Here is a 15,549-nt window from a genome sequence, read left to right on the forward strand (position 1 = left end):
ACATTATTTCCACAAAGCTTCTCAGAAACCTCCTCTTCTTCACCAGAGTCAAAAGGAGACTATGGTATGGTATCTGGAAGACTTCAAAACAGAGGAAGAAAACACTGTAATTTTAAAGGATTCAAGAGAGATTTTAATACCCCCCCTTTTTCCTATAATCTAAGTCAATATATTCCCAACCTCTTTCATTTCTTTTTGCAGCACTGAGTGAGCAAAATTCACCCAGCCTGTACATTTTCCTAACCTTCAGGGCACTCTAACTTTAACTTGAATCATAATACCTCACATTATTTTAAAGGACAGAAATAAAAAAGGTAATCGATTATTATCTGAAAATAAATCTGACTTTCTATGACTCTGTGACATTAATATTCCAACTAAAAAGAGTCAGCAGTATAAGTGGACTGTCTACCTAATTCTGATATATCAAGTATGTGGAAAGGTGCAAGAGAAAAATACCTATCCTTGTTGTACTATTACAATAGAAAAAAGATCACTTGGAAGATAGTAAGATAAAAGTTAAGGATTTTTAAGTGTCCACTGACCATTAATTTTGTCAAAGTCAAAATGCTTTAAAACAAACAACAGAAAAATTTCCCCGGAACAAAGTCTGAATAAAAGTTTCGTCATATGAAAATAAAGTGAAACCTCATTAAAGTGGAATATGAGGATAGAAAGGGGAGCCATACCGCTTGAGGTCAATTACAGACCCCAACAGAAGAATTCTGAAAGAGAAAGAATCATTAATTACACGCCCCAGCAGGAAAAGATGTACACTGCACCTCCTAAAAGAAATCAACTACCTCTGCAATTGTCATCAATGAGAAATTGTCATCATCCTGAACTCTTGCTTTTCTCCAAGAGACTTCAGTTCAAAACAACCCCTCCCAACTTCCTCCTTTTTTTCCACAAAATAACGTTGTTCTCTCTTGTTGGACTTGACTGTGGCTTTGCCATAACCTGCATGTTCCAAATCGCAACTGTCTACTATTTCTGAATAACCCATTTTTGCTGGTAAAATAACGTTTTATTTTTATAAGGCTAACAGTCAAAATTTTGTCCTATGTAAAAAAATTATAATAATAAAAACTAGACAATAAATTAGTACCTAGCCCTTATGATCCCTTCACTCTTTCTGCATTTAGTAAAACTAAATGTTTTGAATTTAATAAAACTAAACATTTTCCTCATATATTTAAAAATTTCACAAGTAATTATCTCAGTCAAGAATCCAGAAAGTAAACTATTTATTTACAACAGATACATTTTGATTTTCTATTTCCTCAACTCTATCAAGGTTCAAAATACTAAAACCTGAACAAAACATATTTAAAAAGTACAGTATGCATAGGTCAGTTTCCTATTCTCTAAGGTTTCACCTTCATTAGACAAAGTTTTTTAAGAGATAAAAAGTTTTCTAAAATATAACGTGAAAAATCAATTGAGAATGGAGTCTAATTGCAGAGGAGATTAAAAAAACCTATATAATGTCTGTACATATGCCATCCTTAACAGACTATAACTTTATGTCATAAATACAGCATTTTGAAAAAGTAGCGTCTAAAAGGAATTGATACCTTATAAAATAATTTAAATACACTTTAAAAATTAAAATTTAAAGGATTCTGGTATGTACTTTTTTATAGTAAATAATCACCACCAAAATATCTGTAATCTTTATCTATATTTTGAATACAGAAGTTTGTGATACAATTTTACTTGAAAATGAAATGCTATATACTTAACCTAAAAGGAAAACTATAGGGTAAATTTTCTTTTTCCACTGATTATTATAATATGAAATGAATGATAATTATAGAATGAAAGGCATGTTAAGGAAATAACATCTTCAATTTTACTGAAAACCTTAGGCAAGATAAGGTTTAATATGTTAGTAATATTATCATTTCACTTTTTCTTTACAATATTTTCTTACATATAACCTCTACATAAGCTAAAAATATACACGCAGTGGGGGGCGCCTGGATGGCTCAGTCGGTTGGCCATCTGCCTTTGGCTAGGGTCATGATCCCGGGATCCTGGGATCAAGTCCCTGCAGGAAGCCTGCAGGGAGCCTGCTTCTCCCTCTGCCACTCTCACTGCTTATTCTCTCCCTCTCTCTCTCAAATAAATAAATAAATAAATAAATAAAATCTCCAAAAAAAATAAACACACACACACAAAGAGAGGGGACAGTAGTCCACAAATTGTGCGTGGGGAAACAGTCACTTATAAAGTTATGTATTAGTGACTTAGAATATGTCCACATACATTTAAAAATCAAAATACATAGTGTCTAAAAATTAAACCTACAAAAACACAAGACCTATATGAAGAAAATCATGGCAGAACTTAAAAAAAAATTGAATAGGGAAAGGGATATTCCATCTTATTTGTACTACACACTCAATAATAGAAAGGTGTTCATTCTTTCCAAATTTGTCTTTTATGAAATTGCATACAGTTCAAAGCAAAATTACACCAGGATATTTGTGGGAGAAGAGGGAAAATGATAATTATCAAATTATTTTTAAATTAAATACAATAAAAACTGTCATACATGGAACCAAGTGGGATTTACTCCTAGAATACAAGGGTGATTTGACATATAGAAATCAATCAGTGTAATGTACACTACAGTAACAAAATGAAAAGAAAAATCACATACATGATTATCTCAATTGATGCAGAAAAAGCATTTAACAAGGTTCAACAACGTTCTATGACAAAAACACAAAACAAACTAGGAATGGAAGAAAACTACCTCAATGGTAAAAGACTGCAAGCTTCTCCCTAAGATCAAAAAGGAGGATACTCACTTTTGCTACTTCTACGGAATATGGTATTGGAGTTGTAGATAGAAAATTAGACAAGAAAAAAAAGACAGAATTGGAAAGAAAAATTATGTTTGCAGATGACATCATCACATATGTAGAACACTCTAAAAAATTCACACAAAGGGAAAAAAAACCTATTAGAATAAATGGATTCAACAAAGTTGCAGGATGTGAAATCAACACATAAAAATCAGCTGCATTTTGGGGCACCTGGGTGGCTCGGTCAGTTAAGTGCCCAACTCTTGATTTTGGGTCAGGTCATGATCTCAGGGCTGTCAGATTGAGCCCCGTGTTGGGCTCTGCACCAGGCATGGAGATTGCTTAAGATTCTTTTTCCCCCTCTCCCTCTGCCCCTTCCCCACACTCCCTTTCTAAAAAAAACAAAACAAAACAAAACAAAAAAACAGTTGCATTTCTATACATTAACAATCAGGAATATGAAAAGGAATTTAAGAAAACAATTCTATTTACAACAGAACTGAAAGGAATAAAATACTTAAGAATTAACTAAATAGGCAGAAGACATACACTGAAAACTACAAAATATTGTTGAAATAAAGACAAGACATAATGGAAAGACATCCTGTGTTCAACGGATTGGAAAACTTAACACTGCTAAGATATTTATACTATCCAACAGGATCTACGATTTGATACAATATCAAAATTCCAATGCCATTTTTTTCAGAAACAGAAAAATCCTAAAATTCATATGGAATCTCAAGGGACTGAAAAAGCCAAAACAATCTTGTAAATGAAGAACAAAGTTGGAAGACTCACACTTCCTGATTTTAAACTTACTACACATCTACAGCAATTCTGATTGTCACAGTGTGGTAGTGGAATACAGACACATAGACCAGTGAAATAGAATAGAGAACCTGGAAATAAACCCTCACAAAACCTGTCAAATGATTTTTTGCCAAGGGTGCCAAGATCATTCAATGAAAAAAGAACAGTCTTTTCAACAAATGGTACTGGGAAAACTATACTACATGCAAAAGAATGAAACTGGATCCTTGTCTTACGCTATATTAAAAAATCAACTCAAAATGGATCAAGATACTAAACCCAAGAGCTAAAGCTATAAAGAAACAGCACGCACAAGCTTCACAGCAAAGGATTTGGCAGTAACTTCTTGGATAGGACACTAAAAGCACAGGAAACAAAAAAAGATAAATTGACTACATCAAAATTAAAAACTTTTGTGCACCAAAAGACACTATCAGGAATATGAAAAAAAACCACACAGAACAAGAGAAAATAACTGCAAATCATCATCCTGATAAAGCATTAATATCCAGAATATAAAAGAACACCACAACAAAGAAAAACAATTAACCTAATTCAAAAATGAGCAAAAAACAAGAATATACATTTCTCCAAAAAGGATATACAAATGGCCAATAAGTACCTGAAAAGATGTTCAACATCACTAATCATTAGGGAAATGCCAATCAAAACCATAATAATATACCACTTGATGCCCATTATGATAGCTATTTAAACAAACACAATGGCTCAGAAAAGAGCAAGTGTGGAATAGGATGTTGAGAAATTGGAACCCACGTGCATTGCTGGTGGTAACGTAAAATGGTGCCGCTGCTAAAAAAAAAAAAAAAACAGTATGGTGGTTCTTCACAACACTAAACATAGAATCACCATATGATCCAGCAACTCCTCTTCTGAATTGAATGAGTATGGATTTGAAAAATATTTGTATACCAATGTTCAGACATTTTTCACAATAGCCAAAAGGTGTAACTTGAGTTGTCAAGTGTCCATCAACAGATGAATGGATAAAGAAAAAGGAGTATGTACATGCAAGAGAATATCATTCAGTCATAAAGTGAATGACATTACGCTAAAACTTGCTAAAACATAGATGAACCTTAAAACATTATACTAAGTTAAATAAGTAAGTATTAGGTTCCTCTTCAGGTTCCACTGATCACTAAAATATTACATACCTAGACCACATTAATCTCTTATAGAAGTACCATCATCAAGTGTCACTTTATAATTATACCTTTGATCCTTAATTACTAAATAAGAGTTCTTAATTTGCTGTAACAATATTCACTGTCTTTACAAAAGTTGAAGGGGTACCTGGGTGTCTCAGCTGGTTAAGCGCCTGCGTTTGGCTCAGGTCATTGTTCCAGGGTCCTGGGATTGAGCACCGTGTTGGGTTCCCTGCTCAGCGGGAAGCCTGCTTCTCCCTCTCCCTCTGCCCCTACCCCCTGCTTGTGCTCTCATGCTCTCTCTCTTTCTCTCCCAAATAAATAAATAAAATCCTTAAAAAGCAAAAGTTGCATGCTACTTAGTTCTCTTGTATAGCTACCAGTTTCAGAATTTTTTGTGAGGAAAAATTTCTCTTTAAGAATAGCATACTTTCTTCTCCCTGGTAAAAGAACTGTATAACCTAATTTTTTTGACCTGAAAAGTCATTATTAAATAGAAATGACAAAATCAAAGCTGCTCTAACTGAAGGGTTTAGGGACCAGAATTCAGTACACTCAGGTTTCTTCCTTTTCTCCTGAACCATCTGACTATTCACTTTTCCAATGGACCTTAGAAAGCAATCCAAAAGCCAGCAAGCAAGGCTTAGTGAAAATCACTTTGAAAATCAATGATATTTTAATCATCACAACTCTCATTTTGGCTATAAAAGCTAAGAAATTCAGAAGCAAATTTAATGTGCTATTATGTTAGCTCTCTTTACAAGCAAATTTTCCTTTCTCCTTTTTTTACATCTTTAACTTTGTATTTCAAGGGAAATTAATAATTATTTCTATGAATATGTGTGTTTATAGATCTCAAACCATTATGGAAAGATGGGACACACATAGTCTACATTCATATTCATTATTTATTCCCTTTCTTCAGATGCACACTGTAAAATAAAATGGTTTCCCTTAAAAGATTCATTTTTGTATTAATACATAAGAGATTTTGAATGTTAAGGCAATTACACATTCTAGGGAATAAGGGAAACACCATTAATATGATCTACATAGTTTCATCATATGACTTTGAAAAAAACAGACCAAAACAATAGTATGGTGACATAAAACACACTGGAACAGTTTATCAATACACACTGTTTCAAAAGTTAAGTATCTTACCTAGTACTTATATTGCCCTGATGACAAGATTCAATCTTAGCAATGACAATTAAGGGAGGAAATAAATCCTATATTCAATATATATAAAGCCATTTCACATTAAATGGCAATGTATGACTTTATCCACACATTGCCATGCTACTTCCTTCTTTGACATTCCTCTGGGCCTAAAGATGTTTTCTGAATCATATTTAAACTAATTCTGACAGATGGATCAGACGTTTCAGCTCCTAAATGACAGTCTTTCACAACACATGAATTAGTCACACAGACCTCTCCTAGCTTCGAAAAATTCTAAAATCTATTCTGAGAATAGTGAGTTAGCTTCTACTGCATGTTCTACTGTTTCTACATTCTCTGGCATGTGATGGGAAATCTTCTGTTTATTTTTTTTTAAAGATTTTATTTATTTATTTGACAGAGGGAGAGAGACAGCCAGAGAGAGAGGGAACACAAGCAGGGGGAGTGGGAGAGGAAGAAGCAGTCTCCCAGCAGAGGAGCCCGATGTGGGACACGATCCCAGGACCCCAGGATCACGCCCTGAGCCAAAGGCAGACGCTTAACCAACTGAGCCACCCAGGCGCCCCAAATTACTAATCATTTAAAGAAGTATATTTCATTCCTTTTAGTCAATTTGAACTATACAGTATTTTCATCAAAAAATTAAATACAGCTGATAAACAGCTCCAAATGTAAGAGAACATACTGAATTATTTCAAGGCCTATTTATTCTACCTCAATTTCTACAATCATAAAAATTCAAATCTTATGAACTCATCTTGACCATCCAAAAAAACACTAAATAGAAATCACATTATTTTAGTACAGAATTGCGGTCCACATAATATAATACAAAAGGTATAATGAAAAATTTCATTAACTGGGAATTAGGAGCTTTTGGGAGGTATCTGAAATTTATTTCTGCTTAATAAGTACTTTATCCTAGGACATTCCAGATAGAAATTATTAATATCACAATTCTAGAATTAGAGAATAGAAAAAACTCTGAATCTAGACTAATTCCATTCACTGACTAGATATTTGAGAAAACTAAGACCCAAACTACAAATCGAGTGAAATGTTAAAAGTACTTTTGAGACATATTCCAGTGAAACTTAAGGTCTTTTATGGTGACCAGTAACATGTATTTATATATACTTACACAATTCCTATTTTTTCAAACTAATTTCAAAAGATATTCTATTAAGACCTATTTTGTTGGGCTGATTTGAATGAATACAGATGAAATACTGTACCTGAAATTTGTAATGTATTAAGAAATACGTAATCCAAAACTTTTATTAATTCTAAAGGGGTCTAAATAGCCAATAAACCTCAAAAGTCAGATTTCACTGTATTCATACTTTTTAATGAGAGGTTAAGCATTTGTCTACCCTGCTCAAATTCAATAAACAAATTCCTATAAGACTCCCAGTTCCAACTGATTAAGAAATGTGGACTAGCCTGTGTTATATCTCAGAACTTTAAGCCCTATGTTCAACCAAACAGTAAAACGATAATATGCTGTTTTCTACTAATTAACCATTAGCCCATAATTAAATCAAAAAGTTCTACATTATAACATAAACATTAAGATTTTTATCAATGAATTTATTAGAATAATTTTATAAAATAGCTACAATATAAAAAATTCTACTTGAAAAGATTCCATCCAATTAGGTAATTTCAGAGACTGTTTCAACATTTTGAAGCATTTTAATATTTTAGTAAATAATCTTAAGTGATAAATTATGTAATCCTTAAAGATTTATCACATTAAGAATTTTATATCAAATATAAGTTTGTTAAAAATCTACATTGAAAACAACTGTTTATCTGAACATCAGGCAGAAATAGAATCACTGTCAAATCTTGTAACAAATGAAATTAGTAACATCTATTATCATTGAATCATCACCATTAAAAAAGGTCAGTATAGGGGCGTACAGATGGCTCAATCGGGTTAAGTGTCTGACTCTTGATTTCAGCTCAGGTCACGATTTCAGTGCCAGAATCTCAGAGTCATTAGATTGAGCCCCATGTCGGGTTCCATGCTGAATATGGAGCCCTGCTCAAGATTCTCTCTCCTTTGGAAGTTTAAAAAAAAAAAAAAAAAAAAAAAGATTCTCTCTCTCCCTCTCTCTTTGACCCTCCCTCCATGCATGCACTCTCTCTAAAAAAAAAAATAAAAATAAATTTAAAATATCAGTATTAATGTTTAAACAACAATACCTCATCCCAAACCCTTCCAACTAGATGGGTTTGGGAGTTCAAAATTTGTTGGATTTTATAAAGTTATATAAGGCATATATAGTGATAACTGAATATGGTGACAGAGTGCATATATCATATGTAAACTACATGTGAAAGTATCTTTGTTGTATGTAAACCTGTGAAGTTTAGAGCAGCACCCTAAAATTAAGCACATAAATATTTCTCTCACAAAATTATTCAGTTCATATTAGGTTTTACTTTTTAAAAAATACATTTATTCAGTTTTTTCTAGTGAATCATTAAAAATATTCTGTTAGTAGAAAACTATCTGAATTTCAGAACCGCAGATAAAGATAGGTATTTATCTGGCCAAAAATAACATAGAGTAGAAATATACAACATTTATGGTATATGACCTAAAAACCAAAGGTTAATTTTTTGTTAATTTCTGAAATATTAATTTTTTTTTCTTTTTTTAAGATTTTATTTATTTATTTGAGAGAGGGAGAGAGAGAGAACGCATGAGTGCACAAGCAGGGGGAGAGGCAGAGGGAAAGGGAAAAGCAGACTCCCTTGCTGAGCAAGGAGCCTAACATGCGGCTCAATCCCAGGACCCTGGGATCAATGACCAAAGCTGACGACAGATGCTTAACCGAATGAGCCACCCAGGCACCTCCTGAAATTTCTTTTGAACTATAAGGGGTTTATAGATTCTTCCAGACATAAAAGTCAAATGTTATTTCTTATTTTTCATTATTTAGAAAGTTAGATATTTGTATGTCCTACATGCATTAAAACAATTTTTCCAAAGCTTTGGGATACATCAAGACACAAAGCAGAATATATCACCCTCCCTGAAAATCATCACTGAAATTAATGACAAAAGTCTAAATGTCTTAACATCAAATAACAAAGACAAGAATGTCATGAAAATGCCCCTTACATGTGCTTTCCAAAAAAATGGAATGGAATGTTACCACGTGTATCAGTTAAAATGCTTGTAGTTCCAAAAAAAACAACAGAAAGAGACATAAAATAAATTTACTCTTCCAAAATGAAAAACCCCGTAAGTGAAAAATCCAACAGTGTACTTAGTTTTGTTTGTTTTTTTCCTCAAGGTACTTAGGCTTCAGAAAACAATTTGATCTGTTTGTCAGCTTTGTCCTCAAACTGGTTGACCTTACAGCAGGGAAACGGCTGTGGCAATTTCAGCATCACACCCACACAGTACTGCACTTGACTTCATTCTGATTGTACCTAATTAATTAGGGCTTATACCCACCAATGTAGCCAGAGGAATTCAACTACCTGATTATCTAAGGAATACCATGGCCCACAGTTTAGTCAAACACATAATGAATACTGGGGAAATAATCACCAAGATACACAATGCCACAAAAGGAAAAAAAAAAAAAAAGATACTCAAAATTTATAGTAAATAGTAATAGGTAATTGAGATGGTTAGTATAAATTATTCACAAAATTTATGACATCCATTTATTTATCATTCAATGAACATTTATTAAACACAATAAATACTAGATACTGTACTAAACACGTAAGGGGAAAGAAAATGAGTATGACTTTGAGAGTTGAAGACCTTCTTTGTACATAACTTGAAATTGTCATAAAGTGATAAATCTATCAACATAGCCTATATGCTTCCAATTACATTGAAGTATCTGAACATTTTCACTTTCAAATGCAATGATATCACTATATGAAGGTAAGAACAGAGTTCTCATGGTAAAATGTCTTTAGACCAATTAAATTTTTTATATTTAATAAAATTAAATTTTAAATAAATTTTAAAATTCTCTATTCTAAATTAATGGAACCAAATTATGTGCCAGAATATATGTATGACAGGTCAAAAGAGGGGAAAAAAATATCTCCTTTATTTAATTAATTTTACACAGAAACATACAAATGACACCATTTACTGGGTGATTACCTTATTTTAAAACAGGCTAGCTAGTGGTTAAAGCTGAAACACACAATTTACAAGGTACGACCATAGCCACCATAGATAGCTACAATTTACATGCTCCTCTTACTATACCAAAGTCTTTTGGGACCATTAACAACAATTCAAGAGAGGAGAAAAAAACATTATATGTACTCAAATCAGACATAAAAGTCCTTCCACCTACCAGCTAACCGATTTTCCTGATGGTTAACTCATCCAGGTCATACTGAGCAATGAAGTAAAAATCATTCATTCATTCATTCATTCATTGTGAATAGACCAGAAATTAGCATTATCAACATTGCAAGACCATTACAAATTTTAGACTTACTTAAAGACTTATCCTAACAAAATTTATAAGGGAATCAAATGTTACCAACTCAAAATGAAACTTAAATGAAAAGACAGCTGAACAAAAACATAATAGGACTAAAAATGGAAAAAGCTTCCCTATGAACAAAATCACAGGTCACTTTAAACTTCCTAAACATGAAAATTTACTTTATATTTAAGACCCATAAGATCTGCAAAATAACTTTTATCTGCAGGTACACAGTTTAGAACGGTTTAAAATCTTGTCACTATGTGACCATCAGGAAATTCCCCAACAGGGGCGCCTGGGTGGCGCAGTCCTTAGGCGTCCGCCTTTGGTTCAAGGCGTGATCCCAGCGTTCTGGGATCGAGCCCCACATCAGCTTCTCTGCTAGGAGCCTGCTTCCTCCTCTCCCACTCCCCCTGCTTGTGTTCCCTCTCTCGCTGGCTGTCTCTCTCTGTCGAATAAATAAATAAAATCTTTTAAAAAAAATTCCCCAACAAACAAGCAAATGTATATGTTTGGTGTATGAAACAAAATATAATTTTTGTTCCTTTTGGGTATTGAAAAATCTGACATATTTTTTAAAAATACACTTTAAACAGAGTTAGCTTAAAACAATGATGCAATCACCCTAAGCATCAAGGTGAGTGGGTAGATGACTAGATGGCTGGATAGATAGATAGATAGATAGATAGATAGATAGATAGCTAGCTAGCTAGCTAGCTAGCTGATAGGTTATGGATGTGAAGTAAAACAAGCAAAAAGTAAATTTTTTTGCTACCTTTGTGTGGTGGGCAGAATGATGCCACTCCAAAGATGCTTATGTCCTAAACCATGAAACCTGTATCAACATTACATTAGATGGCAAAGGAGAATTAAGGTTCTGATGGAATCAGGTTGTTAATTCACAGATAAAATTATTCTTCATTATTGGGGTGAATCCAATATTATCACCAGGGCACTTAAAAAGTGGAAGGAAGAGAGGCAAGATAATCAGAGGGAAAGGTGCCTAGACCAAGGAATGTGGGAATTTATAAAAGCCAGAAAAATCTTGTCTAGGACCTTCAGAAAAGAACACAGTTCTGTCATACCTTGATTTTAGCCCACTGAGAGCCATGTTAGACTTATCATCTCCAGAAACATAAATAATCAATTTGTATTGTTTAAAACACCAAGTTGTATTAATTAACAGCAGTGACATAACATTAATACACATAGCAACTCTTCATACGTAAGATCAAAAATAAGAACTGATTACCTTTTGAGATAAAGTATTCCCTAAACTATTTTCAAGTTCTGACAGTTGTCCTTTCAAATCATGTGCCATAAATACATAAAACTAACATTTGTAATACATTTGCAGGTTCAAAATTACATATATTTAACTTAAAAAAAAACAAAAACACAAAAATACCCTATTTATACCAGCATTTTTCATATAATTCATAAAGCTCTTTAACATTTATTTATTTTTTTTAAAGATTTTATTTATTTATTTATTCAACAGAGATAGAGACAGCCAGCGAGAGAGGGAACAGAAGCAGGGGGATGGGAGAGGAAGAAGCAGGCTCATAGCGGAAGAGCCTGATGTGGGGCTCGATCCCATAACGCCAGGATCACGCCCTGAGCTGAAGGCAGAAGCTTAACCGCTGTGCCACCCAGGCGCCCCTAACATTTATTTTGCAGTAACAAAAGTCTAAAAGGGGTGCTTAGCTGGCTCAGTCAGTGGAGCATGCAATGCTTGATCTTGGGGTTATGAGTTCAAGCACCACCTTGGGTGTAAAGACTGCTTAAAAATAAAATCTTAAAAAAAAAGTCTAAAAGAATTATAGTATACTGATGCTAACCTGTTCCACATTTCATTTCATTTCATTTAGGGAATACGAACGTTAAAAAAAAGGTAAGAAAGTTTGGGAATAACTCTAAAACTGTACGTTCTAGGCTAAAAAACTCAGTTACACCACATAAAAAATTTTCCAAATAAAGTCTTGTAGACAAAGGAAAACTGCTGGAGGGGCATCTGGCTGGTTCTTCAGTCTCAAGAGCAAGCAACCCTTGATCTTGGGGTTGTGAGTAAATATTACTTAAATAAAATTAATTTTTTTAAAAAAAGGAGAAACTGCTGGAGGTTCATATAGTTATGGTTCAAAATGCATTTTTATGTAAAATTTGTATATGGCGAAAAGCAGCACGCAATTCAACAAGTTTTAATACATCCACCCCTGTAACTGTCAAGATACAAAACATTTCCATCACCTGAGGAAATTCATTCCTATTCTTTTTTTGTCACTCCTACCATCACATATACTTTTCATTTTTTTTTTAAGATTTTATTTATTCGACAGAGATAGAGACAGCCAGTGAGAGAGGGAACACAAGCAGGGGGAGTGGGAGAGGAAGAAGCAGGCCCATAGCAGAAGAGCCTGATGTGGGGCTCGATCCATAACGCCAGGATCACGCCCTGAGCCGAAGGCAGACACTTAACCGCTGTGCCACACAGGCGCCCCTATACTTTTCATTTTTAAATACCCAGCTTAATACTTTGTCTTTTACAAATGCGATAAAAGTAAATCCATTCTTTTATATCATTTAAATTTCCATGCAAGAAAGTTTTTAATATATTTAACTTTGATAACTTAACTGTCACGAATGATACTCATAATTTAAAACTATATTTCCTAATTTTCATTCATCCACTAAAATAAAATACTGTGGAAAACAAAATATCATTCTAGGTTTGCTCTGAAATAATTTTAAAACGCTAAACCATAATCCAACTAGCTTCCACATAAAAGCCAAGACAATATCATATCTCAGTAAGAGGAGGAGAGAGAAATTCAGCACATGCCTTTTACACAAAATAAGTTACTTAATTACAATCTGCAGAATCATTAATATCAAAAACTTTTTAAAGATTTGCTTTTGCTTCTTTCAAGTGAGAATAACCAACCAAATCTTCAAAATTACCTTTATTCTGCTTATTTCCTATTAAAAATACCTATAAGCAAAACAAGCCTATTTTGCAATATCAAGTCAACATTAGTACATGCCCAATGAAACCATATCATTGACTACAGTCACGAAACGGGTTTACAAAAGCAGTAAGAAACCAAGAAAAATATTAAAATAGATATGCACATGTATAGATAGATACTAAAGTGAATTTGGAAATGTAAACTCGCAGATATACAAAAGGAAAGAAAATATTACCGTTTGAAGTTTTCAGTAAAAAATTAAATACCCCAGGGCACTACCAATAAATTTCATGGATTATGTACCTGCAAATCAACCTTGCAAAGACTAGTCAATACCTAGCCTCTACTCCGCCCCTTCCAATCTGTCCCCAAGTGAAAACGTGCTTGAAACACTATCAGAGAATATCCCGTCTCAAAATGGTGCACATTCCTACATTATTGAAAAAAAAAATACTGGCAGTATCATATGAAAGGAAAAGTAAGGAAAGAAAAAGACACTTAAGGTTCGGCAGGGCATAACATTTTAATTATAATACTTCTTGCTTCATTTAAAATTGTATAAAACCCAGGATGATTTTTTTAAAACACTATCCACTTTCTTAAAAACCACAACCCCACAGAAAAAAACAAATGGAAGGAAGGAAGGAAGGAAGGAAGGAAGGAAGGAAGGAAGGAAGGAAGGAAGTTAATTTCTATGACCCTCCAAATCAAAAATTTTCATTTTCATCGTTTCCAGTTAGAAATAGAAAGAGGTTGCATCAAGAGGCCACCCCTCACACAGCCTTTGCCTGCAAAATACACACAAATCCCAGGACTGCCTGAAACATCATAGATGTGTCTCTTTTCTTTTCCCCCTCCCCTTCAGCTACCTTACTGCCTAAGTTTTAAGTCTCTAACCCCTGCACTAGTAAGACTTTTTCAAGGAAAGATGTTGGTGAAGATGGCCCCCTACCGCCATGAGTGGTCTGCGTTCTGTCCGCCACCCCCACCTGCCCCAGCGGCACTGGCTCACAGCCCCGCCTATCAGTAAGGTCTCCACGGCCGCAGCAGGGGCGCCGACCCCCTCCCAGACAGCGGCCCAAGGGCCTGGCGGGCCCTGTGCCGGAGCCCGGGAGTCCAGCTCCGGCACCGCTCCCACGGGGGAAACTACTCACAAGGAGACGGGAGACCCCAGCAAGGGAAGAAGGCGAAGCCGCCGACGGCTCCAAAGGGGCGTGACCGCCAGCCGGCTGGGTTGTGCGAGGTGCCAGAGGTAACCCAGACAAGGTGTTGCCAGAAACCAGCAGTGCGGGCGTGGGCTAGGAGGTTGAGGGGCAGTCGCTCTCTTACCGCCAGGTCCGGATTGCGGCTGTCCCTGTGTGACACAGCTCGGATGACCCCCGCTCGCCAGCCCCGCCAGCAGCGTCCACTCTCTCGGCGCTCGGGCCGAGCCTCCTCGCCGACCGCCACGCACAGGAACCGCTTGCCCACCAGTTCCAGACGCGTCTCCACCGCCATAGCCATCACTGCTGAAGCGGCTGCTGCCTCCTCCACTGCGAGGAAACCAGCGAAACCCTGCTCCTACCGGCCGCCCATGCTGAGAAGGGCGGACTGAGGGACCGCGGCTGCCCCACGCGAACAAGCGACCGCGGAATCGGGGGCGCACCGGACGCTCTGCCCAGAAGGGCACAGCGACCTCAGTCTCTCACTCCCCCAGACTCCCTGACTAGCAGCCTCTGATTGTAGCTACACATACATACATCCACACACACAAACACGCAAACGCGGGCGCGCGCACACACACACACAGAGAGAGAGAGAGAGAGAGAGAGAGAGAGAGAGAGAGAGAGAGAGAGAGAGAAACTGACAGAAATCCCCACCCCCTGTAGCCGTCGGAGGCCCTGAGGCAGCCCCGGCCACTGCCGCCACCTCGCCGTGGACAGTACTACTCCGCCTCCCAATCCACTCGAAGGCTGCGAGCGCCGTGCGTCTCCTTCCGCCGGCGCGGGCGGGGGCAGGGAGCCGCGGGAAAGGGTCGGAGGAACCACCACAGACTGAAAGTAGTGCCCGACGACGCTGCCAGGGGGGCTGTGGGACCAGCCAGGCTAAGAAGTAAGGAGAAGGGTGGGAGAAA

General features: G+C 36.0%; 1 protein-coding gene across 5 annotated transcripts in view; it reads right to left on the reverse strand.

Annotated features, from left to right (window-relative positions):
* Positions 1-14,933, reverse strand: part of JMJD1C (jumonji domain containing 1C) — a 272,649-nt gene extending 257,716 nt beyond the window's left edge. For all 5 annotated transcript variants that reach the window (XM_011230261.3, XM_011230260.3, XM_034662580.1 and 2 more), the window contains exon 1: positions 14,766-14,933. In XM_011230261.3, the coding sequence (XP_011228563.2) occupies positions 14,766-14,933 (168 nt within the window). The remainder of the gene's footprint in view (positions 1-14,765) is intronic.
* Between the last annotated feature and the right edge of the window lie 616 nt (positions 14,934-15,549).

The sequence above is a fragment of the Ailuropoda melanoleuca genome, chromosome 6 (genome assembly GCF_002007445.2).
Source record: "Ailuropoda melanoleuca isolate Jingjing chromosome 6, ASM200744v2, whole genome shotgun sequence".
Lineage (NCBI taxonomy): Eukaryota > Metazoa > Chordata > Mammalia > Carnivora > Ursidae > Ailuropoda > Ailuropoda melanoleuca.